Below are 26,168 nucleotides of genomic sequence, written 5' to 3'. Positions count from 1 at the left end.
CTTTTTATATTCTTAGATTCTCGAATTTGCCATAGTGCTTATGATCTGATTAATGATCTAAGATGTTTTGAGTTCTTAAGTGTAACAGCAAAATAGTAATCTTAGTTTCATAGTTACACTGTACATACTGAATATATAAGAAAATTAAAATGTCTAGTATATTATGGATTTTTGGATTATAATACAAAAGTAGGACGTACCCTTTAACTGCCAAGATAATTATATCATTTTAGACTGTGCTAGCAACCAAGTGTTCTTCAGATGTTTTTATTGCAATTCACAAATATTTTAACTATTTACCTGAGATGGGCAGTGTCGAAATTAAATAAATAAATAAAAACTATTTTAACTATGACTAAGTTGGTAGGAAGTCATGGGAACTGAAATCAAAAGCACTTAGTAGGCACTAGTTTAGTTATCTCTGATCTATTATTTTGAAAATTAATACCTTTAAAATAAAGAAGTTTGTAATATTATGCCTGGGATAATTGTAATTGTAATTTAATAAATTTATATGCCGCCCAATCCCGTAGGACTCTGGGCGGCTTACAAAATACAAGAGCAAAATAAAAACTAAAATATAGGGAAAGAGAAAACAGATTTAAAAACAACACACCATACACTCAAACCTAGATGGGGCTGGACTTCATTCATGGGGTCAACAGTCCCAGGCCTGCTGGAACAGCCAGGTTTTAGTGGCTTTTCGGAAGGCCGAGAGAGTGGGAAGGGTCCAGATCTCTGCGGGTAAATCGTTCCACAGGGCCAGAGCAGCTACAGAGAAGGCCCTCCCCCGAGGGGTCGCCAGCCTGCATTGCCTGGTCGACAGCACCCGGAGAAGGCCTAGCCTGTGAGATCTTATCGGCCATTGGGAGGTATGTGGCAGGAGGCGGTCTCGCAGATATCCAGGTCCTAGGCCATGTAGGGCTTTAAAGGTGATGACCAGCACCTTAAAGCGCGTCCGGAGACCGATAGGAAGCCAGTGCAGCTTGCGGAGGATAGGTGTAACATGGGTGTATCTAGGTACACCTGATATCGCTCGTGGGGCTGAATTCTGGACCAACTGTAGTCTCCGAACACTTCAGGGGCAGCCCCATGTAGAGCGCATTGCAGTAGTCAAGCCTTGAGGTGACGAGGGCATGAGTAACCATGCGAAGTGCCTCCCGGTCCAGGTAGGGCCGCAACTGGTGCACCAAATGAACCTGGGCAAAAGCCCCCCTGGTCACAACCGACAAGTGATGTTCTAATGTCAGCTGCGAGTCCAGGAGGACACCCAAGTTGCGGACCCTCTCTGAGGGGTGTAAAATTTAACCCCCCCCCCGAGGCTAAGGGATGGAATATCTGGATTATCCTTGGGGGGGCAACATCAATAGCCACTCGGTCTTGTCTGGATTGAGTGCCAGCTTGTTTACTCCCATCCAGACCCTGACAGCTTCCAGGCACTGGCACATCACTTCCACCGCTTCGCTGAGTTGGTGGTATTTGATCCTGTGCCGGCGAATGATCTCACCCAGTGGCTTCATGTAGATATTAAAGAGGAGGGGGGGACAGGACCGCTCCCATGGCCTTGTCCACTTCCTCAGGAGTGACAAGCTGGAACTCACTCCAAGAAATCTGATCAAGGCCCACCCTCGGCATTTCTGCTGGTACTGTCCAAGTGGAGTCCAGATCCATCCGAATCTGAGCGACTTTGTCCGACAGAAACAGAACAAATTCCTCAGCTCTTCCCTGTAAGGGTTCCCCCGCATCCCTCCCTTTCAGGAGGGAGCGGGTTATCCTAAACAGGGCGGCCGGGCGAGATTCTGCGGACGCAATAAGAGCGGAAAAATGAGTACATTTTGTCGCCTGTATCGCCACTAAATAAGGCCTAATAAAGGCTCTTAGTTGTAGTCATCATAGCTGAAGCCCTCAGTTGTGAATCTCATGGGGTAACATTGGGTTAATTAACTACCTCTTAATATGATCTATCTCATGATGTAGGAAGTAATGGCAAAGATTAGCTGATACTGTATACATTATCCTGTAGAAAGATAGGATGCATATATGAAAGATTTATAGATCTAGTAATCCTGCATTTATACTGCTTAGATCAGAGATCTGCAACCTTAAAGACTCAAAGAGCCACCTGGAGCCATTTCCCACAGAAAAAAAAATACTGGGAGCCACAAAGCCTGGATGCCCATTGCCATCTTGCTAACATTCCCGCCCGATCACATGATCCCCTAAGCCACGCCTAGCGGGCATGCCAACCCGACATCACTCCCACCCAGTCACTCCCACCCAGCAAAACAAAAATATTTTGAACCCGTGTACTGGACTAGATTATAGTTGTAAGTAGTCCTTACTTAGGGGGGACCATAATGGGGACCAGCAGCACTGTTGCTAAGTTTGCTAAGTGAAAAATCATGTGATCGTTATGGATTTATGACATTACTTCCCATTCAATTGTTAAAGGAGTCATCATAGTCGTTAAGCAAAACATCACATGTGTGACTTTTGATTATACTTCCACATTCTCCATTAACTCTACTTGTTGCAGGCTGGTTGGGAAGCATGTAAATGGTGATCATATATCCATCAAATGGCACAACGATCAATCTTAATTGTTGATCATATGACTGTAGGATACTGTGATGGCTATAAGGGCAAGGATTGATTGCATATGTGGCGGTTGCAGTACACTTGTTTTTTTACACTGTTACAATTTCAAACAATTATTGAACTCCATTGGTAAGTAAGGACTATGTGTATATTAAGTTCTTGCATTCATCAAGTTAACCCAGTGAGATGTCTTCTCTACATATTCATCTTTTAAAATAACATATTTTCTATCTCTGTTTTCTTCATTATTACTTTCTCTACCTTAAATGTATAGTAGCATAGTGTGGTCATAAATGTGAAACTTTTAATATCAAAAAATAAAAATGAAATTTGATTGACTACTAGTAGAAGACCCTGTTCATGAAAACAATTATTCCGTTATGCAGCTCCAGTTAACTATAACTGCTGTGGTGAAATGGCAGCAATAAAATATTGATCTTTATTGTATAGGCAGTTAAATGGCTTAGGATGATTTTATTTAAAAAAAAGAAAAGGAAGATTTTTCTTGGCCTCAAAGTGGGTTGTGACTTCAGTTGGGATGTCAAGTCTTTAAAAATGCGTTTTCTTTGTAGAGAAAGAATGTAGTCTTTGCCATAATTGCTTTTTTTGCTTTCTATCCTTGTTTATCTGTTGTACAGTAAATGTTGATTTTCTAAAATGTTGCCCCTTTCACTTGGTAAGTTGCATTTGTTTGAACATGCTGAGCATAGTACGTTACTCTAATGCACTAATGATTAAATATAAAATGATGACCAAATCATTTATGAAGCGTTAAGAGGTTTTTTTCGTGATGATGTTGGCTAGATAATGAAGAAGTTATTTTGCTTGCATTTTACTCTGCAAAATTTTACTGATTTAAATTGTGGTGGTTCTGCTTGATAGGGCTTCTCATGCTAAGAATATTTTTTTCCTTTAATGCTATAAATGGTAGCCATATTTCAAAACTGATTTTCATGCACTACAGTACTTAAAATCTATTTTAGGTAGATACCCAGTAGAACATATTCTTCCACAGACAAATATGAGGATTTATTGAGATTTATCATATGCATATCACAAATGAACTCTCAGGATAAGGAAATAAATTTCCTATACTGCTTGAGAGTTAACATCTTGGTTTTCAGATGGTATCAAGGTTTAATCTTTCTTATTGCAGCAACTTAAATATCATCTAATAATGTTGGAAAAGAAAAATGGTTGCAAGAATGATACATTAGTGAGTCTGAGGAAAGAATTTTCCTAAGATGTATGAAAGATTCGTTCAATGGATATTGAGTGGAAAATATTTATTTACCAAAATTGAGAGATGACCTTACACTGGAAAAAAAGGCTACTCTGAGAAGCAGATTTTCACCATTTGCTCATTAATATTTAGAAAACTTTTATGACACAAAAGAGTACCTTGAAGTTCATCTTCAATAAATCCAGAAATATGCATTTTGATTTAGTAGGTTGAGCCACGACTGTTCCGTATAATAAATATACAGAATGCAGCACAAACTTAGGCTTTCTAAGACTGCCCTTCTAATGAATAAGGAAAACAGGATAACAAATACCTGCATATGTTTAAGTAATATACTGATGTATTGCAAAAGCACAATGAAAGGAGTTTAGATGCAGAATACATAAATAGGTTTTTTTTTTCTTCAAAAAAATTGAATGTATAAGAAAGAGTAGACAGCAATGTATCCCAGATTGTAATGTGTGTTCAGTAATATACATATTTCTTCTGATATAGTTCAGTAGCCCAACTTTAAGTAGAAGTTAACAAAATTTAGGAATGGGAACATTGTGTGCTAGGATTCATGTCCAGAATGTAAGAGTGCCTTGTTACTGTGTACTTCAGCGTCTGTATAGGTTAATTTTAAACTAATTCATCAATAATTCAGATATCAATACATTAACTAGTGCTCTAACTTTAGAGTTATATTATCAGACATGTCTGACCAATATACTAGTTATTTTTGGTGAATGGAACAAAACAAATTCTGGTGAAATAATCTTAAGAATGATTTGCCACTGCATTTTTGTCAAATAGATAATAAGACACCTGGCTAATACAATTTAGCAACCCTCAACAGATTTGGGATTGCTATCAACTATTATGTCAAAGTCTATATTTGAAGGAGTATAGTTCCAACCTGTTTCTAGCTTTTTCCCTTAGTATACTCATAACAATCTGTACTGTTTAGCTGGATGGAGTTATTTCTTTGGGTTAGCAGTTTTGTGAGAAAATTAGTTCATAGCACATTTTAAAGAATCTTGAGCAAGAATCTGTAATTAATTTAATCCCCCCCCCTATTTCTTCATTTTCACATATATCTATTTTGCAGCATCATGATGTGGAATTCCAAAGGAGTTCCAATACTCCTCTATCATCTGTATGATAGAAGGTAGATCAGAGTATATAACCACACATTTTTGGAGTATCTAAATACAAGGTGTTGTAAGAGCTTGTGGAACTTATCCATGATTTGGGAGATTCAGTGTTCCACATATAGATTATAATCCCCATCTGCCTTAAGTATAAACCACCAGGAGAGTACCATCCTTCTAGCTTCTCTTACAAATAGACATATCTTTTTCAGTGGAGAACAGATTTTGGCATATTCCTTGAAGCATATTTTTCAGGAAGACAATATTCAGCTTGATTTCCTCTTGGAAACATTTCCTAAATATGAATGCTTTTATAATTTAGTAACCATTCCATGAATGTAAGCTTCATTCTATTTCTGGAACAGTCATTTGGGGTTTTAATTAGACTTTGTAATTAGATTTGCGCCTATATAGTCCAAAGCAAGTAAATTTAAAATTTCTTGGCTTCAGTTTACTTCTTTCTTAGCAAGTATGCATAGGATTGCAATTTTAATTAATATAAAGAAATATGGATGTACTGCATATGTAATTTTGTACTCTAAAATGATGATTTAAAATAAACAAATAAATTTGGAATTCTTTTTCTTTTTTCTTGTTGCTTCTCTCAAAATTCTTAACAGGTCTTTTTTGTAAGTCCAATATAGAAAAATTATCCAAGTCACTTTTCTGGTTTGTTATGCAATGAACTTGTTTTTTCCTGACCCTTTTTATGAATAGTATAAGGTCAGTTTTATGAAAGGGCCTAAGTACATTTTGAAATTGATTATGTCTTCATATAGGTATTTAGGTTGGATGAAAGTGAGCAGCTAATTTATAAAGGGAAGTATTTGTGCATTCTTTATTGATCATTCCTAATGGATGAGAGATTATTTTAAACTGGAGCATCCGGCTGGTTGCAGGTTTGTTGAAGTAATAAAGGTTTTATATATAGTTATTTTAAAACAAAAAAAATTATCAAACTACAGTATCATCAGAGTCCTGTATTTGTATTGGAATCTGTATACTGCCATTGGAAGTATATTTTTATAATTATTTTGGATGTATTACTGATTAGTACATTTGTTTGGAAAATTAGATTTTTATTTTCCAAATACGTTTTGAGAATTTTCTAGAATTGTTTTCTATACTTTTTCCTAGAATTTTCACTGCTTTTATACAAGATTTGATTAGTAAATCAGATTTTTATTTTTCAAATATTTTTCATAATTGTCTAGAAATACTCTAGTATTCTATAGAACGTTTTGTACAATTTTCGCTGCCGTTATACAGGATAAGTTGTAAGTGCAATCATCTCTAATTTTTAATTTGTTTTATTCCAGAGCACGTACTCACTGATGTTCTAAATAGTTTTCAGTAAGCCCATTTATAGCCTTTTTGGCAAATACCATGAATTGTACAGTGATAAGATTAATCACAGTGTCAAACGCATTTCATACAATTAGTTATCCATAAAGGTACTCATTCTCTTCTTGTCCAGGTCTTCGGTTCAAGCAGAAAGGGATCTCGCTCTCACCATTCACACCCTGTGGAATCACGGTTTTGGGGTGAATCTCAAGAAGAGTCACCTTGTTCCCGGCACTTGCATTCTCCACCTTGGGGTCTTGATAGACACTGTGGCAGAGAGGGTGTTTCTGTCTAGCGACCACATGCTCAGTCTGAATGAGCTTGTCAGGAAGGTGCTGCACCTATACAAGGTGTCCCTTCTTCTTCTCTCCCAAGTCTTGGGCAAGATGGTGTTTTGCTTCGGGGTTGTCCCGTGGGCCAGGTTCCACAGCAGGCCCCTTCAATGGTTCATGCTTCCACAACAAAAGGCCGACAGGAGCTGCTCTCCTCTCCAGGTTCCCCTTCCCAGCCAGGTCTTGCAATCCCTCAAATAGTGGCAGTCCCCGGCAATTTTGCAAGGGACCTTGTTTATTTATTTATTTATTTATTTATTATCAAAATTTATATGCTGCCCAATCCCGAAGGACTCTGGGCAGTTTACAAAAAAGAAGAAAAAAAAGAGAAAGAAAAAAAAACCAAGAAAAAAGACAGTTTAAAATCACAACCACATGCATTCATTTTAATTGGGGCTGGACTTCAACAGCCCCAGGCCTGCCAGAACAGCCAGGTTTTTACAGCTTTTTTGAAGGCCATGAGAGTGGGTATGGTCCGGATCTCTGGGGTAGCTGATTCCAAAGGGTCGGAGCAGCCACAGAGAAGGCTCTCCTCCGGGGGCCCGCCAGCCGACACTGTCTGGCTGACGGCATCTGAAGGAGGCCCACTCTGTGGGATCTTACTGGCCGCTGGGAGGTATGTGGCAGTAAGCGGTCTAGAAGGTACGCTGGCCCTAAGCCATGTAGGGCTTTAAAGGTAATAACCAACACCTTGAATTGCGTCCGGAGACCAATTGGTAGTCAGTGCAGCTCGCGGAGGACAGGTGCAACGTGGGTGTACCTCGGTACATCCAATATCGCTCGCGCGGCTGCATTCTGGACTAGCTGCAGTCTCTGAACGCTTTTCAAGGGTAGCCCCATGTAGAGTGCGTTGCAGTAATCCAGCCTTGAGGTGACAAGGGTGTGAGTAACCGTTTGAAGTGCCTCCAGATCCAAATAGGGCCGCAATTGGTGCACCAGGCGAACCTGGGCAAAGGCCCCCATGGTCACAGCCGATAGATGATGTTCCAGTGTCAGCTGCGAATCCAGGAGGACCCCCAAATTGTTCAGAGATCCGTGCCATCTCATACTTACTACGGATGCAAGTCTGACGGGGTGGGGGCACACATGCAGGACCTAGTGGCTCAGGGTCAGTGGTCCTTTGAAGAGAGCCAAAACAGCATAAATTGGCTAGAGTTATGGGCGGTTCACCTTGCCCTCAGACAATTCCAACACAAAGTTTAGGATCGCCACATACCTTGTTTCCCCGAAAATACGACATGTCCTGCTAATAAGTCCAGGCCTGGTTTTTGCCTGATTTTTGAGGTGGGTGTAAATATATGCCTTCCCCCAAAAATAAGCCCTAGTGAAAGGGTGCCGTGGCAAGTACAGGAGGAAGCCCTTCCCTTCCCCGGTCACCTCAGCGCTTCTCAGCTCCTTGATCGGATCAGTTGAGCCAATCCGGCTGCCATTCAAAAAACAGCTGATTTGCAGGTGCTGCTCAAGCCGTGGCCTCCTGCGACTGCTTTTGCTATCGATACCTTCTCATCCTTTGATCCGGAGATTTCTCCGTGGAGCATCCAACCTGCATCCCCCTGCCATCCAAAGGTATCCGACTTAGGACTTACCTCGTGTCCTAAAGGCTTTGACTTCCCCGCCCTTTGAACCTATGAGAGCCACAAGGGTCCAATGACATCATAAGTGTAGACTCAGTCCAATTGGTTATTGGACGGAGCAAACCCAGTCTGGCTGCTGTCTCCACTTCAACAGAGAATGAGCATATCAACCAACACCCAATTTCTATGGCAATTGTAGTGTGATTAGTAGATTGAGGAAGGGGCCAGGTACAGAATAAGGGTTGCTTATCTATTTCTTGGCTTGTTTGAACTTTGTATTGCAGTTTATTATCTATATCAAAAGACTGGGAGGAAATTAATTCACTTATATATTATATAAGTAATAACCCAATTTACTTATATTTACTATTTACTATACTCTTGATATATTTACTTGATTTATGCAATGCTCAGCCTATGTGTTGATTTGCTTTTAAAATCGGATAACATTTTCTTAATTGAGAAAATTATAGAGATGAAAAGAAGACAGACTCTTGAATTGTTCTGTGAGGTATTCATCATCCTTAATAATGGCATTGACTGGTTGTGGGAATTGATACAGAGAAGTGTTTTGGTTGCTCCTGCAGTAATGATTTTTAAGGATATTTCAAAGAACGAGTAACAGTTGGAAAAATATGATTGACCAGATTTTGGGATAGCTAAAGACAGTTTAGGGTAGATTCATATTTTATCACATCAAGTTGCATTTTTTTTAAACAATTCAAGCTGGCACTATTTATTATACCGCCTGAGGGCTATATTCTATCTGTCTGTTCTGTGGCTTGATGTAAGATGTTTCATTGGGGTAGGTAGGATGACAGGCTAATGTTCTTTAATGGGCAGTAGCCAAGTGAGCCAACAATATCTTTTATTAGGTTAGCTACAGGTAAATGATCTGGACTTTGAAGATATACTAGGAAACCACTCTTAATGTTTTAAGAAGATGACCAATACTTGTCTCTCACCATATTGTAGCTGAAGGAAAGAGAATGTTTTTGCAAAGACATGAATAAGAGAGCTAAATGGATAGTATACTAAGATACTTTTGTATATTCTTAGATGGGGTACTTCCAGGGGGTTCCACCACAAAACCGCGGTTGACTAAAGCGCGCTCGACGAAACCGCGTACCTGACGTCATCACAGCGCGACGAAAAAAGCACGCTGTGAGCGGTAAAGCTAAAATTAACGCGTAAACCTAAACCTAACCCCCCGAAACCTAAACCTAAACCTAACCCTTAACCTAACGCTAAACCTAACCCTAAACCTAACCCTTAACCTAACGCTAAACCTAACGCTAACCCTTAACCCTAAACCTAACCCTAACACTTAACCTAACCCTAACCCTAACCCTAACCCTTAACCTAACCCTAACCCTAAACCTAACCCTTACCTTAACGTGAATCGGCTTGCTTTAAAAGCGCTTTTAAAGCGCCCTTTTTTCTCCGCGGTCGTATTTGTCGCACTGCTGATGACGTCAGGTACGCGCTTTAATCGGGCGCGCTTTAGTGGACCGCGGTTTTGTCGTGCCACGCTTCCAGGGCAGGGATTCAATCATTGGCTTGATTTCATTATTGAACAAATTATATCTTTGTTGTGTGATTTTATCTGGGCTTGGAAGCTAAGTCAAATTGGGCTTGATAAGGCCTATGGAAAAATCACCAGAAAATTCCATGGCTATATAATAATCTGGAAAGTCAACAAAAACATTATTGAAGAATGTAAGAAAACTATTTGGATGTGTCCATGAAGTCAGTAGGAATCGAGGTTGACTTGAAGGAGACTTAAACATTAATCAACTTGATGGATTGGAAATATGACAGGGCTAAAGCAGTGTGTAATATTAGTGCCTATTATTCTACAAATTATGCCTTCACCTATTGTTCTCAAGGCAAGAAACATGCTGTACATTAAAAAATGTGTTTATTTTTCTGCTCTCTTGTTGAGAAGCCTCATTCTTTTAGTTTTACTGATTTGAAGTTACAATTTTATTCAGAAATATATGAATAATTCTTTTTCTGTGCTGGTGAATTTTCTGGCTAGAGCAGTACAAAAATTAATGCAGTTCATTGATATTTCTCTTGATGAATCTTCATTTTCAGACATCCAAAACTGTTCATAAAAGATTTCTAAAACCATAACTTTTATTTTAGGACTATGGGCAACTACATTATATTGCCTCAGACTATTGCCCATTTACTACTGTATAGTCTGCACCAATCTTTCCCAACCTAAGTTTTATTCAGGAGCATGGACCAATCCTATGTTGGTCCATAGGAATTAGCAATAACATTTTAGGTTTCTAGACTTGCATGAAGATGTTGAGGTTTTAGTGCACCTTAATATTAGCTCACTTTATCTTAAATAGTAGATCATATAAACGTGTCATACTTGCCTTGATTTGAGTCTTCTGTATTTTTTTTTTTGATCACCTTGTATATCATTCAGTGGAAATGTCTGTCAGTGGTTTCCAACTTATTTGGCACCAGGGATCGGTTTTGTGGAAGACAATATTTCCACAGATCAGAGAGATGGTTTCAGTTTCACTCACTTGCCCATCATCTCCACCTGTGTGGCAGCCCGGTTCTGGGGATTGGGGACTCTTGGTCTACGCTGCATGAACAGATTAATATTAATATAATGAAAAAAGTATTCCATTATGACACTTGGATATAGCTAGCTTCTCTGTGTACTTTAGACTTTCTAGACAAAACGTTAGTATGGAGAAATCACACATGCAACAAAAGTATGTATTTTGAAAGCTGTGGTTTTCCACTTACAATATATGGTAATGAAATCTGGCCCAGCGGAATTTAATTGTGGTCCTAGAGAAAATTCTTGAGAATACTTTGGGTTGCCAGAAAAATAATTCAGTACTGTATGAAGTAAATATAGCCTATTCATAGGAATCACCAATAACAAAGCTGAAGCTTAAATATTTTGGACATGCAATACAGAGGCAAGAGTCATTGGAGAGGATTGATGTTTGAAAGGATCAAAGGCAATCAACAAGCAGATAGGTGGTTAGGTGCTATCACTGATGATCCAGGTTTGAGCTTATGAGAACTCAGAACATTAATAGGGATTTACTATTCACGTTCATATGACTGTCCATCTTAATTGAATAACATTGATCAATGAACAAGCATAAAAACATAAACATACATATAACAGTTTGCAATAAAAGTTGCAAAGTAAAAACATTTAAAAAATAAACACAATCAGAACAAGGTGAAAAATCCAAACTGGGCTCCAGTGATATCCTGATCCTGAAATATCCAAATGACATGACATTGAATAAGTCACAAAGAATTGGAAATGACAGAACAACAGCAACATATCATTTACATATCTTACAGCCCCATCTAGCTCCTGCGCAAAAATAATTTTAGTTCACTGGTAAAGTGGCATACAATTACAAAGCTGTCAAGCATTTTTGTTACTGTGGTTCCAAGGTCATGCAGAGAATCAGCATTCTTAATTTTTACTGATGGAATCGTTGCAAAAAGCACCAGCTGTGGTAAATAGGTTTAGCAAATCATTTACATTTTATCAACTACAATAATTGTATATCTCTCCTATCTGTGACTAGTGTATGCTGAATGGTATTTTGATTTATCTTTATGCACATTTTCTTTCTATGGACGAGTCAACATTGTCATGCCAAACTGCAAGAACATTGTGCCCGGCAGTGTTGGCATGTCAGAACTACTGATACCACGTTCAACTCTGTGTAGTCATACTTTGAATAATAAATCAGAGTCATATTCTCATCAGGAAAATCTTGGTTCCCATGTTTCCTCTTTAAATTTGCAGATAGCAATATTCTCTATCTTGATATTTTCTAGATGTTTGGGATTGGATTGCTGGAGATGATGGGAACTGTCAAAAGTTCTGTAGATCTGGAAAGGGCCAGCATAAGAAGGTCGATAGAGAGTAAAAACAATATGTTGCTTGCAATGGTTTGTAAAGAGGGCTCTTTTTTTTGTTAAAAGTATCTTCATCTCCCTTCCCAGCAACCTTTGGTTATAGACCATATAACCCTAATAGCTTTCTCTTGTGGTGGAATTTAAATTGATAAATAAATAAAATGGTTGCTACCTGTTTGCTTACATAAGCATCCTAGCTTTCTGAATTTTTCCTTGTCTGTATAAATTGCAGAATGGATCCTACAAAAATCCTTTCACCTCCACCATTCTTTAGATAATATTAAGTATTACTTTCCCACCCCTTTTCTTTCACACACCATAGACCAGTGATGGCTAACCTTTTTGTCGTTACGTGCCGAAAGTGCATGCACACACCCATAAGGCAATGTGCACCCCCACGTGCCTTGCCCCTGTGCATGTTCCCCCCTGCACTCCCCTCACCGCCCCATACATGCACACGTGACCCCCTACATGCGCCCTGACTCCATGCATGTGTGTGCAACTCCCACACGTGCACCACCCGTTCCCCTGTGGATCCATGCATGACCCACATATGTGTGTCCCCCTCCCCGTGCATATGCAGCAAAGACCCAAAAATCAGCTGGCCAGCAGGAGGTGTGCATGCATGCACGGTGGAGCTGAGCTAGGTGACAGCTTGTATGCTCGCAAAAAGGATTCTGCGTGCCATAGGTTCACCATCATGGTCATAGACTATTCCGCAAATTACACATTACAGATGTCACAAATGTGCAGCATAGAAAAGCTTTATCATGGTAAAATGCTCCTTACAGTTAGAGAAATTTTAGAGCAGGAGTGTGGCAGCTAAGATATATGGCAGTTTCTGGGATTTTTAACAAGCAGGCTTGTTGACTGGCTCTCAATTGCTATATTAGGTTTTTCTTTCCATCTATCTCCTTAGTGATTGGTTTTGGGTTTTTTTGGCAAAGAAAAATATCCCTTTTTGAAAAGGGATAGTGTTGCTTTAACATTTGTAGGGAATTTGTTACCCTTAGCAGAGATATGAAAATTGGAATGTTATTCTTATACAATTTTCATTGCTTATTTTTGAGTCACTCTTTCAAAATGATATTCACATTAATATACATATTATATATTTTTATTTACTGAAATATGTATTAGCTTTTTTTTAAAAAAAATTTAAACTTAGGTGTGCCAGTGCTTGTCTCAATGACTCTCCATATGTATTCAACAACAACTCCATCATTCTTAGTTTATAATAGTGTGAATTGTAATCAAACATTGAGGACACTAGGTTGGACTGGGGAAATATGCAATCTAAAAACTGATACATATATTATTTATTCTTGCAGTTTCCATTCTTGCCTCTACATAGCAGCCTCTTTCTTTTTTTCCTTCTCTTTTCCCATTGTTTGATCAGCCTCTTTTTCTGCTTGTTCATTTAAATAGTATTTCTTCTAAATATTTTTGCTTTATTGCTCCTGATTTAACTTCCTTGTATCTTTTATGCTCATTCTAGAGCTCTGCAGGTTTTTTTGATTCAAATCTCTTGGTTAGCGTAAAGATTGCATCTATTGTCTCATACCTCCATCTATTTTCTTTGGCAGCACCTTATCTTTGAAGCTCTCGCCTCCAGTTATTTGTATAATTCACTCTATCCAAAAAAACATTGCAACATCTTTATTTACTAATTCAGATTTAAACTTAGAGCCAAAGTTTGCATTTAAGCTGCTGTTTTTTTTTTTTTTGCAAAAAGAAATTGCACGTGCCTGTAATAATTATAAGCATTGCAGCCATTTGAAGAGAGAAATTATCCTTTCCCTTTGTGTTAGTTTCCTGAGAAAAGTGTCTCTTCCAAAGCTGTTTTATGTACTGTGGGAAAGGAATCTATTCGTTGACATCAACTTCAAGTTTTGTTGGTATTTTCCATTGGAAAAAATTGCCTAAAATGTAAACATGCTTCAAATTTATACTGGAAATGTGAACAAGAGGGGATTTTTTAATCTTGCTTAGTAGACATGTAAAAGCTAAAAAAAATGATTCAAATACAGACATTAATTTTGTGGATTTTAAAGATTAATATGCAAGTGAAGCCAGACTTTTTTCTTTGGGGATTGATTGACAGTAAGTTGGGGAAAAACTCATAGAACTTTGTTTTTCTATACGATAACAGCAGCAAGACTTTTATATGTACAAAGATGGAAAGATTTGGAAGAGGGATGTTGAATATGATGGAGCTTGCTGAGGTGGCAAAATAGCTTTAATTAGAGAAAACACACTGGTTTTCATTAATGCCAATGGGAAACCCTGTTTGACTTTGAAAGAAATTAAATTGTAATATATCGGTTTCATGATTAGAAAATAACAGATGGTAGATCTGTTGGAATAGAGTAAGAGGTCAGTTTAAATTTACACTCATGATTGTGAAAGAAAAACCAGAAGTCATTTTTATTTTTTTCTTTATTTTTTCTCTTGATACTTTTGGCTTTAAAAAAAAAATCTTCATTTTCTAACCTTAAATGTTACTTCCTGTTTTTATCTTTCTTAAAAAAATAATAAATTAGGGTAAAGCTATTAAGCAGAGGAATCTGCCTTATCAATCTAAATTGAGAGAAAATCTGGTATAAAAGCAATAACAAATGCTTACCTTATAAATTGTGGTGTTTTTTTTTAATCCCTTCCTATAGCTGCTGAACCTTGGCCTCAGAATGCTGTGCTCTATCAGCCATTGAAAGGTGTGTATTTTATTTTCTCAGTTAGCTAACTTTTATTCATTAAATATGCATCCTTATAATTAAAGTGAGCCCTGGTGGGGGTGAAGGGCAGGAGAGGCCTTGTTGAAAAGGGAATCCTTTATGATGCTTATCTGGTCAGAGGATTGTGTAAACTTGTATTTGCCAATATAAACCTGCTATTCATGGCCTATAAGGTCCTTGGTTTATTATTGACTCATTATATTGGCTGCTGTAGGCAGTGTAAAATGATGTGGTTTGCAGGCCCAGTTGGCAGATTTACTGCACCAATAGCTGAGGCAGCAGATTTTTGAAGTCTTGTGGTAAAGTGGGCTCTCGATAAAAAGGAACTGTTAAAATGTATAGGCTAGGATGGTTCAGGCTCCCTTTAGCAGCTCTTCATATATCATCAGATCACATTATGGCCCCCATTTGGGGCTCAGCAGCCTGCTACAGTTGTCAGAAGACTGCAAAGTAATGAAGACTAATAGGTAGCAGCCTTAGTCTTCTAAGCATGGAATTTTTATTGCTGTGTACTTGTCATCTTTCTTTTGTGTGACAGACCTAGACAAAGTCTGCAATATTAACTGCAAGCTGGGTTTTTTTCATAGGTTTATGAATGCTTTTACTTTTTAGCAAGAAGAATTATGAAGTTGTGGGTTTTATTTCTATTAGGAAATGAGTGATTATTAAAAATTTTTTTGCCTATAATGAAACAGAAAACCTTAGGACATATCTTTTGTTAGGGATTCTTTAACTGTTGGGGCAATAGGACAAATTATAGGACACATCAGGAGAAATGTTTATGGGACTTCTGGCCTCAGGTTTTGTAAAGTGGCATTAATGTAATGGGGCGTGTGATTTGTGTTAAAACAGTTTGCCTCTGTGTGTTTGTATACCATTTATTTTTGTACTCATAATGATGTGCAATTATCGGCAGAGGAAAGAACCATTATTTTAAATAATTATACTGCATTTTATTTTATAGAGGAACAGATTTTGCTTTCTGATAATGCCGCCTGTCTTGCTGTTCAGGTAACTATAATCGTTTTCTTATTTTGTGGTTGCTAATATTACCTGGAAGAAATGGTCCCCATCCTCCAACAGCTTTATTAACCCATGCTTTGTTGATATGAATTAAATTTTGCACCTCTTTGTTGCTCTCAGTTCCTGTTTGATAGACACCAGTATGTCTGTTCCAGATTGGCTCTGGTATGTTATCTTCCAGTAAGGTAATAGAAATATAAAACATTTTTTCAAGATCATTTCTACCCCTTAGTCTTGTCAATTTCTTTCAAATTTTAATAATGCACAATAATATATATTGGTTTTAGACTAGGTACGAGATGCAAGATAGTCCAGTGCTATATTATGCCTGATGTATTGCATCTGCCAGAATGTGAAAAGAGTAGGCCTGGCACAAAGATTCTGAATCTTCGAAAAAGATTCAGAATTGCTTTGGACTTTATGTGAGGGCAGCTCCTCTCTCATGTTCATTAAAGCATAAACAACTTTCTATCTAAGCCTGAGAAAGGATACATTGTTGGTTTAAAAGATGCATTAAAGGATATGTTACTTTAATTATTTGATTCAGTTGATTTATCAAGCCATGGTATCTTTCTTTAGATTTATAGTGTACCTTGAAAAAAATCATGCATACATCAAAAATATGTGTCATACTTTTTTTGAATAATTTTAGATTTCTCTGGAATTAGAGTCTGTTCCAAATTTGCTTCCATAACTGTAGTGTAACATAATGTAATCAGATGTCAAACCAGAAGCCTTCCTACTGGCTTTGTTAATGTTTTAGAAGATTGTCTGTCTTGACACTCATATAGAATCATCTAGTCTAATAGTTGTCCTTAGCTTTATTTTCTATGAAGTTTAAAGCTGTTGGAGTTGATGGGCATTACTATATTTCGTAACATTTTTCAGAGAATTGCTTACATGCTGTGTGTAGAAGTATGTATGTAGAACTTTTAACCTCCCGAATCTTTCACCATACAGCTTTATTGGATCAGTAACAGTAGAAAGATTTCCTCTTATTTTCATTTGCAACCAGTTGAGTACCATGATTAGAAACTACCTCAAAAGAAGGGTTAGTTTCTAATCACAGTACTCAAATAGTAGCAAATTTGGCTGCCATCATTTATTTAGAAACTGATCTTAAAGTGGAAATCATTTAAATAAAACCAGGGGAAATGTCTCCTTGTATTTGTGAATTTGGGCTTCTTTTTGTCTCCCTGTATCATACCCGTGGTTTAGTATTTTAAGAAGAAAGAAAAACTTCCAATAAATGTTTTATATATATTTTGCATAACTTTCTAAATTTCTATCAACTTTTCCTTTTTCTACTTACATTTAAAATATAACACACAAAAAGCTACATATATACCGTATTTTTCAGACTATAAGACGCACCGGAGTATAAGACGCATCATGATTTTGAAGAGATAAATTTTTTAAAAAACGTTTCTGCACTATGCAGGCCTCCCAAACCCTCTGCATGCCTTGTTTTTTGCAAAAAAAAAAAGGGGGGATGCAGAGCTTTGGGAGGCTCTTAGAGTGGTCCTGGGGGTTGGGGGGGGGGAACAAGCAAAAATGGCCCAATTTTGTTCATTTTTGCGCTCCCCAGCCCTCAGGAGCACTTTGCAAGCCTCCCAAACCCTCTGCACATCCATTTTTGCAAAGGAGACGGGGTTTCAGTCAGCCAAAAATGCTTTATTCAGGGTATAAGATGCACCCAGATTTTCACCCTCTTTTTTGAGGGAAAAGGGTGCGTCTTATACTCCGAAAAATACGGTAATTCTTTCATACAGAGTACTGTTTGTCTTTTATCATTTTCATTGTTCTTTCTCTGCCCTTTTCTATATCCTATTTGTGATGTTGTGACCAAAAATGTACATATATGTTGTATGCAAATATAACAATGTTTGCAGAAGAGCATTTTTGCAATTCAGTTTCTCATTCCTTTCTTAAATTCCTTTATCATGTTTACCTTTCTTATTGCATTGAGTAGATTATTCACCAATGCAACATCTGTTTTTTTGATCAGTATTCATATATGGGAGGTTAGGATCTTTTTTTCCCCTCAACGTGCAATGCTTTGCATTTATATTCAGATAATGGGTATTAAGAAATTCAAATTAAGAAATTCAAAATCATGCTAATTAAAGAAAGTAGTTTGCTTGAGAGATTAAAATCCAATATTGTGTTCTACCTTTTAAGGGGTACCAATAATAATGCCAATATTGCATTATTTACAAGAATATGTGAAGTCATGCATCAAAAACAAATTGCCTGTTCTAAGGACTACGGAATAAAGAATGGTCGATGTCATTTTCTTGTGAATAAATAAAGTATGTGGCAACTCATACTTGTTTGAAGACACAGACAGTATTTAGGACCAGCAACTCCATTCCTAAGTGACACAGTTGAAAGTAAAAAAATAAAATATTGTGACTCCCTGACTTAACAAAATCAATTAGTCAGTTCTGGCTGCATTTGTTAAGTGCTCTACATGGGGCAGCCCTTGAAGAGTATTCGGAGACTTCAACTGGTCCAGAACGCGGCCGCGTGAGCGATTGTGGGTGTACCTCGATACACCCACGTTACACCTATCCTCCGCGAGCTGCACTGGCTTCCAATCGGTCTCCGGATACGCTTCAAGGTGCTAGTTATTACTTATAAAGCCCTTCATGGTATTGGACCTGGGTACTTGAGAGACCGCCTGCTGCCAATTACCTCCCAAAGACCCATTAGATCGCACAGGGCCGGCCTCCTCCGGGTTCCATCCACCAGCCAATGCCATCTGGCTACGACCCGGGGGAGGGCCTTCTCTGTTGCAGCTCCGGCCCTTTGGAATGAACTCCCCGCGGAGATTCGGACCCTCACCTCTCTCCCTGCTTTCCAAAAAGCCGTTAAAACCTGGCTGTGTTGGCAGGCCTGGGGTTGATGAGTTCCCCTCCCCTCTCGACAGGTGTGATTGTTGGTCATTTTAATATGTTTATTTTGTACTTGTATGTTTCCCCTTCCCGTTTAAGTTGTTCGCCGCCCTGAGTCCCTTTTAGGGAATAGGGCGGCATATAAATAAAATAAAACTTAAACTTAAACTTAAGTGAGTCACAATGGGTCGTTGAGTACAATGTCACATGACTGCAACTTCCTGCTGGCTTCCCCATTGACTTTGCTTGTTAGAAGCTGGCTTGAAGTCACACTGTGGGAATATGATGGTGATCTCTGTGGGTCATGGCGATAAGTTTGGTCTAGTGGTTAATGAAAACTGAAAAGTCCAAAAGAATATTTATAAAAGATAATGTTGTAACTGTAGCACTCTAATCCTATTCAGAAGCTAGTTTGGATACAATGGGGCTCATTTTGAGTACAAGATTGTAACAGATTGCACTATAAATAATACACACATCACTGATTTAAATAATGCTTGCAATCCATGATGTTGCACCATCATTAGAAATGATGTTCTTTCTGCATCTGAAGAAAGTATTATGTAATACCAATAGTAATAGCACTTAGACTTATATACCACTTTAGAGTGCTTTTATAGCCCTCTCTAAGTGGTTTACAGAGTCAGCCTATTGTTACCAACAATTTGGGTCCTCATTTTACCCACCTTGAAAGAATGGAAGGCTGAGTCAACCTTGAGCCGGTGAGATTCGATCTGCCAAACTGCAGGCAGCTGGCAGTCTCCCGAAGTAGCCTGCAGTACTGCACTCTAACCACTGCATCTCATTGTAATGAACAATAATAATTCGGTTTCCTATCTTGATAGTCCCACATTTCTGAGAGACAATCCCTAGAAATTCCTGATTTTGGGGGGACAACTTCTCAGTAGATGGTAGGAAAGGGGTAAATGGGGATATCCTAGAGCAGGTGAGAAGAAGTAGAAATGACCCCGTGTGTATTTTGTTATAAAATGGATTTTTAAAAATTCTTGGTAAATAACTGATAGTACTAATATATTTGAAATGATATTCCTGCATTTCTACCAAGAAACCTATAATCATCATTATGACAAATAGTTAAAATCAAAGTTCCTTTCAGAGGAGAATTTTGTGTATTTCAATTCTGTTTTACACATGTCACTTAAATGATAAATTAACCATAATATATTAAAATCATCTTTTTTCAATATTCTTTGCGTGACAGCAGATAGTGGCCATGACTATATAAATATGACTTCAAAAGATATCTGATTTTAAACTTTATGGAACAATTTTCTTTGATGTAAGGTGATGTTATCAGTTTAGAATAATCTGTAATAAGAAATATAGAAGTTATGCCTACTTGTACAGTTACTGCAGTAACTATTATTAAACAGTACTTAATAATACTTAGGTTGTGTTATGATTATGAATTCCTTGTTTTTTTGTAATTTTGATAGTGGTTCTCTGCTTTGTAAAGATTTTGTTTTCACAGTACACTATTTTGTTTATATGGTTGAAACCATTTAATTATTTAAAGATGATTTAGCAACAGTAATTGGATAAAAATGTGGCCAACACGTTTCTGATTGAGATATATAACGGGAACTTTCTGCAAATTGGGGAGACTTTCACCAGTTTATTTCCAAGCCCAAGATGGTGGTTTAGACATTTACAACCTTTTATGGCTTGTAATTCTCAGGAACATTGAAAACCTGCACCTATTGTAATGTCAGCATCCACTGAGTCCCACAGCCATTGGGGAATCCATCATAACCAGGGATGGGCTGCTACAGGTTTGCCCAGGTTTGGGAGAACCCCTAACTAACATTATGACTGGTTTGGAGAACCTCCCCTGGCTGGCTCCTTCCCTCTCAGGAGTCTCCCTCAACACGTTTTGAATGTGAGGTAAGTGCCTGCATGGAGGCTTGGAGAAGGAAAAAATAGGCCTCCTGGAAGGCCTCCGGAGCCCAGGGGAGGCAGTTTTCATCCTCCCAGAGGCTTGAGGAAAGCCTCTGGAGCCTGGGGAAGACAAAAATGCTCCTCCCGCCATGGTGCAGGAGACCGACTAGGCAAGCCCATAATGGCCATGCCCATGATGGCCATGCCCACCCAGCAACTGGGCAGAGAACCTGTTGCTGAAATTGTTGAAGCCCAGCCTGATCATAAAATGGGCGGCAGTGGTGGTGGCTGGGGGGTGGGGTAGAATTGAGAGAGCCTTTCTTCCATTTCAAATTGTGCCTGGTAACTGCTTACAAATCTTTTATGTTAATTGTTCTCTTAAAGTATTTAAAGTTACTGTCTTCTATGCTCTGAATTCTGTTTCAATTTCTATATTGTAATGTTTTACAATTATATTGTAAGCATTGTGGTTAAATCAGCACCGGTCATAACCAAGTTGGAAGGCTGCATGAATTAATGGAAGAGCTATAGAATTATGGTGATTAATAGAAGAACCAGTAAAGGTTCTAACCTTTACTCCAACAAATCTAGAGAATGACGCAATGGCCAACAGATTGGAAGAGTTAAGTTTACATACCAATGCCAAAGAAAGGAGACTTAACTGGCATGCAAGCTGTTGTATGATAGCTTTAATTTCACACATTTGTTGGGAAAATATTGCAGAGGCTTATATGAAAAGGGAAATGCTGCTGTTCAAGCTGGGTTCGGGAAAGCTGTGAAACAAGAAACATTATTGCTGATGCATGCTTTATAATTGACAAAATGAAAAAAATACCAGAAGTAAATTATCATGGACAGTATTTCATTTATTATAAAAAGATCTTCATTGTATAGACTATATTAGTCTGTGGAATGTTCTCAGGAAAATGGAAATCCCAAAACATCTCATTGTCCACATGCAAAACATACACATAGGAAAGAACTTGGTTAAAAGACTGATTCCAGATCAACAAACCAATAAGACAAGACTGTATGCTCTCATTCATTTGTTCAAGTATATGTGCTGAATATATATTGAAGGAAGCTAGATGGGAAAAAAAGATTGGTGTGATTTTAAAACTGGAGAAAGAAACAGAACTGTTGACACTGTTCTGATAGCTGAAAATGCAAATGATCTGTGAGCTCTAGCAATGAAAGTCAAAGGGCACAATGAAAAAAATCTCTATAATTCAATGCAGAGAAGATCAAATTAATGTCAGCTGCAGCACAAACCTTAGAACTGACAAGATATTGAAAGGGTGGATAGCTTCTGTATTTTGTAATTGACTATTAACAGTAGAGGAATTGGCAGTCACGAAATAAGTTGCAGACTAGTGTTTGGCAGACTATCAGTAAACTCCCTGGAAACGATGTTGGGATGTATTAAGACCCATGAAGTTTAAAATTGTGTAGGCAATGACTTTGCTTGTGATACCTTGTGGAAGCAAAGTCGGGACTTTGTAGAAGCAGGAGAGAAGCAGTAACGATGCTTTTGAACTTTGATTATTGGAGAAAGCTCTTGCAAATATCATGGATACCCAAAGAAGACAAACAAATGAATCTTAAAACAAATCAGTTCAGAGCTCATACCCAATTCACAAATGACTAGGTTCAAATTATCATATTGCCATTATGTGAAGAAGATCTAGTTGTCTAGAGAATTCTATAGTGCTGGAAAACGCAGAGGGAATGGGGAAAAAAGAGGACAGTCAGTAGCAAAATGGGTGGATTTGATTGCAGAGGTATAATTGTACTGAAGGGTCATTAGGGAGATCTGAAGGGCCAGATTGGGACTGATGGAGAAGGCCTATCTATGTGATTGCTAAGAATTGATGCTGGCCTGATAGCATATAATCAAAGCATTATTTAAAGTTCTTGCCAGCAATGGTTCTTTCTTTTTGTATTGTAAGTTCAGAGCACCGATAATAATCTGACCTTCATTAAGGCTGAAACTGAATAAGATAGTGTTATTGCATATTGTGTTTTAGAACATTTACAACATTAGCCTTGGAAATCTGTACTATCCATGATATAGATGCCTTCTGTTAACCTATATTGTATACTCAATTTACTTCCTTCTATTTATATCACAAAAATGAACATTTCAACCTATTCTGTGCTTTTCTGCAACTATTGGCTTTCTGTCAATAACAAATATAGACAGGCCCAGTAGAGTAAGAATCACATTGCCAAAGAATACGTATTATTTCTTTAATTGTCTAATGTAAGTGGATTAAAGCAGCATTTCCCACACTGATAATTAGTTACAATCCTTTATGTGCTAACCTGAAAGCTTTCTTTCAGTTAGAGCTGTATGGGATTGCAGTGTTAATGGATTTGAAGTGAAGTTGTACTTGTAAATTATTTCTCCTTTAGTCCCTTCTGTGCCCCCCCCCCCCCATTCAGAGATATTCAGCTCTCTAGAGGAGATTTATGGTTATACAGAGATGCAGGTGGGAAAAAAACTTTTCTGCCATATGTTACTGATTGGCAGAAAGAGAGTATTGGATATAATTGTACCTTTTTAGGTAGGTTGAAGGAGAGAGTTTTGAAAATTCATACTAACAAAATTTAGGCTCTATCCTTATTCTTAGAATGCTCTTCTGTAAATTAACAGCGTCCCTTCTTTCTCCTGAGTTTCTTTGAGACAGAATATAATTTAATGAGTTGACTCTTAAATAATTTTTTTCACTGAAAGAAGAAGCATTTTGAATTTTTCACTTTATATTAGAGGACACTACATTTTTATGTCATTTGATTTTGGTTCAGTGTAGTCTTCTTTCTTTACAAGTGTGAAGGCACGTTACATGAATGATGACATCTAATCTTCTAATAATTAAATATAATACAGGTTTCTAAAGCTGCCTTGAAGATGTCCTAGATGAAAGCTAGTTGAGAAGATAAATCAAATTGGAAGAAGGCATACCAATGGGGAGTGTCTTTGGTCTTGCACACTTGCTACCTGGACCAATGTTGGTCTGGGAACACTTAAGATGGCGAAGTCTGAAAAATATGAGGCTGAGGGCCTGGTAGATTTCTGTTTTTCTGTTGGCTGGTGTTCCAAATTCATGATTAGATGCAGACTTTGCTTAAGATGATGAAATAAAGTTTCTCAAGGGCTACCCGGAATTCTTGAAGAGAAGATTGTTTTCTTTGAAAAAAAAATCTTGAACAACTTTTAAGCATCATAGGTGATAACTTGGTGACATTAGAAATATGGTCAAAATTCATGGCAGTTCAATTACAGTTGACAAGTATTGGTAAAAAACAATTTTTGTTCGGTCATTGGGAAATTAAAAGAATAATTTTACTGTGATTCTTTCATGTTTAACAAGTGGAACTAAGAGCTATCCAGATATTATTTTTAAGTGAAAAAAGCTCCCAAAGAAGGCAAGCAAAATCTCAATCTCTCTCTCTCTCTCTCTCTCTCTCTCTCTCTCTCTCTCTCTCTCTCTCTCTCTCTCTCTCTCTCTCTCCCTCCCTCCCTCCCTCCCTCCCTCCCTCCCTCCCTCCCTCCCTCCCTCCCTCTATGTGAGAGGGATATATATATAGTGTGCCCCTATGGAAAACGTTGCATGGACAAGAATGGTATAAGACCTGTGGCTTGAGAAGGTTTGGAAAAAATGGCTTGGTCCTGTTTTCAAAAAGAAACCACCCCTTCTCATCTGGGACATGTTAGAGTACATGTTGCAGACAATATTTGGCATGGCCAAGTTAAAGGAAGAGAGACATTTAAAAAAACCAAATATAGAGCTGATAGCAAAATGGATGGAAAATATTTCTTTGAATATGGTTCACTGTTCATGTTTCAAGTATGGTATCGACAATGCCCTGGATGGAACAGAAGATGATGCAATGTATGTAGGTGGCAGAGCAGATTAAGGTGAGGATGATAGAGATGATGCTGTATTACAAGGGAAGAATCTGAAAATCTTTTTGAATAAGCAGATGATGAAGATGGGGATTTTTTAAAAAATATTTTGATAATTTTTGTATGGTTTTCCAGCAAATTCTGAAGGACTTCATTTGTTTTTATATTTTCTATCAAGAAAGTTTGTTTTCTAAAACAGATTCCATTTTAAATATGACAGTTGGGTAGTTCATGGTAGATGTATTTTGGTTGCAGTTTTGAGGGTCAGTTTATCCTCAGATAGGTTTATCTGTGACGTATATGGTATGAAACACCAAAGGTTTTTTGGGGGAAACAATGTGTATATTCTGAGATGTGGTTTTTAATAGAGAATTTACAAATTGTTGCAGAAATAAAATTGAAGAAACTTAAGACAGGAGCAATGAGATAAAAATCTGATACATTAAATTCTCTCTGAACCTATCCAGAAAGAAGACCAAGTGAGTCAGTGAGATGGTCAACGTCTGTGGTTACTGTTTTTCTCTGTAGGTTCTTTCTTCACTCCGTTTTTTTAAGAAGACTGTTAATACTTTATCCTTCCTTTTTTTTTAATGTCTTCCTGCCGAGAAATAAAAGGGGGGGAGAGGAGAATCCTGTAAAATCATTCCTAATATTTTTCTAGTCAGGATATGCAGGTATAGGTTTCAAACACTTGGAATTTTAGGATTTGTTGTTTGATATATTCTATTTCCTATTTTTTGGGACTGGAATGGTAATTTTTTGTGATAAATATTCTCAGGATTGTAGAGATTATAAAGACGTGCTGATTGCTTTATTATGAATCTGACTCAGATCACTATTCGGGCAGAAATTATTTTCTCCCCTTTAGATAAATTATTTTGTGCCGTGTGTATGTGTTTGTGTGTGTATGTGTGTGTACGTACACACACACACACACACACACACACACACACTTAATTACTTACTTACTTCATCTCAGTTGCTTTCCAGCTTTCAGTGAAACAAATATCCAGAAAGAGGTTTCACTGCTTCATCTTTGGAAAGAATGGAAAAATAATATAATGTACACAGAAAGTAACAATGTCAGTAGCTTTGTAAACTTAGTGTTTTAATGGAAGGTTGCTAAACGTTTTGGGGAGTTAAATGATGTAACATCCTTTGTATGATATGCCAGCACTGTAAAGGCATTAGCATGGACTAGACCAAATTAAATTTAAGTCAATATATTGAAATGTATTTAATTAGCAGTAAGTGTAGTATGATATCACGCATTCCTGGGATGTCTGAACCTGTACCCTTGTTAAAATTGAATAGGGAGCAGCAGACAGTGTTCCCTCATGGTTTGGTGATGTAAATATAGTAATTAAAGTAAGTGATAATATATCCCATATAGCCAGGGGTGGGTTTCAACCGGTTCGCGGCGGTCCCCGCGAACCGGTTGGTCGGCGAACCCGGAAGTAAGTAACTTCCGGGAACGGCGAAGGGCCCACCTGCACACCCACGCTCCTTACCGGTCTTTGAAGGCTTCTGCGCTTTCACGCAGGTGCATGGCA

General features: G+C 37.9%; 1 protein-coding gene across 3 annotated transcripts in view; it reads left to right on the top strand.

Annotated features, from left to right (window-relative positions):
- Positions 1–26,168, top strand: part of LOC116509490 (metaxin-2) — a 42,197-nt gene that overhangs the window by 1,817 nt on the left and 14,212 nt on the right. For 2 of the 3 annotated variants that reach the window (XM_032218651.1, XM_032218643.1), the window contains exons 2-3: positions 14,818–14,865; positions 15,851–15,897. In XM_032218651.1, the coding sequence (XP_032074542.1) occupies positions 14,818–14,865; positions 15,851–15,897 (95 nt within the window). Of the gene's footprint in view, positions 1–14,817; positions 14,866–15,850; positions 15,898–20,505; positions 20,712–26,168 lie in introns of those variants that run through there. The other variant, XM_032218658.1, reaches the window with a different exon arrangement.

Source organism: Thamnophis elegans, chromosome 1 (assembly GCF_009769535.1).
Source record: "Thamnophis elegans isolate rThaEle1 chromosome 1, rThaEle1.pri, whole genome shotgun sequence".
In the NCBI taxonomy this organism is placed as follows: Eukaryota; Metazoa; Chordata; class Lepidosauria; order Squamata; family Colubridae; genus Thamnophis; species Thamnophis elegans.
Note: the sequence above shows the minus strand (reverse complement) of the source record. Positions and strands in the feature narration are given on the sequence as shown.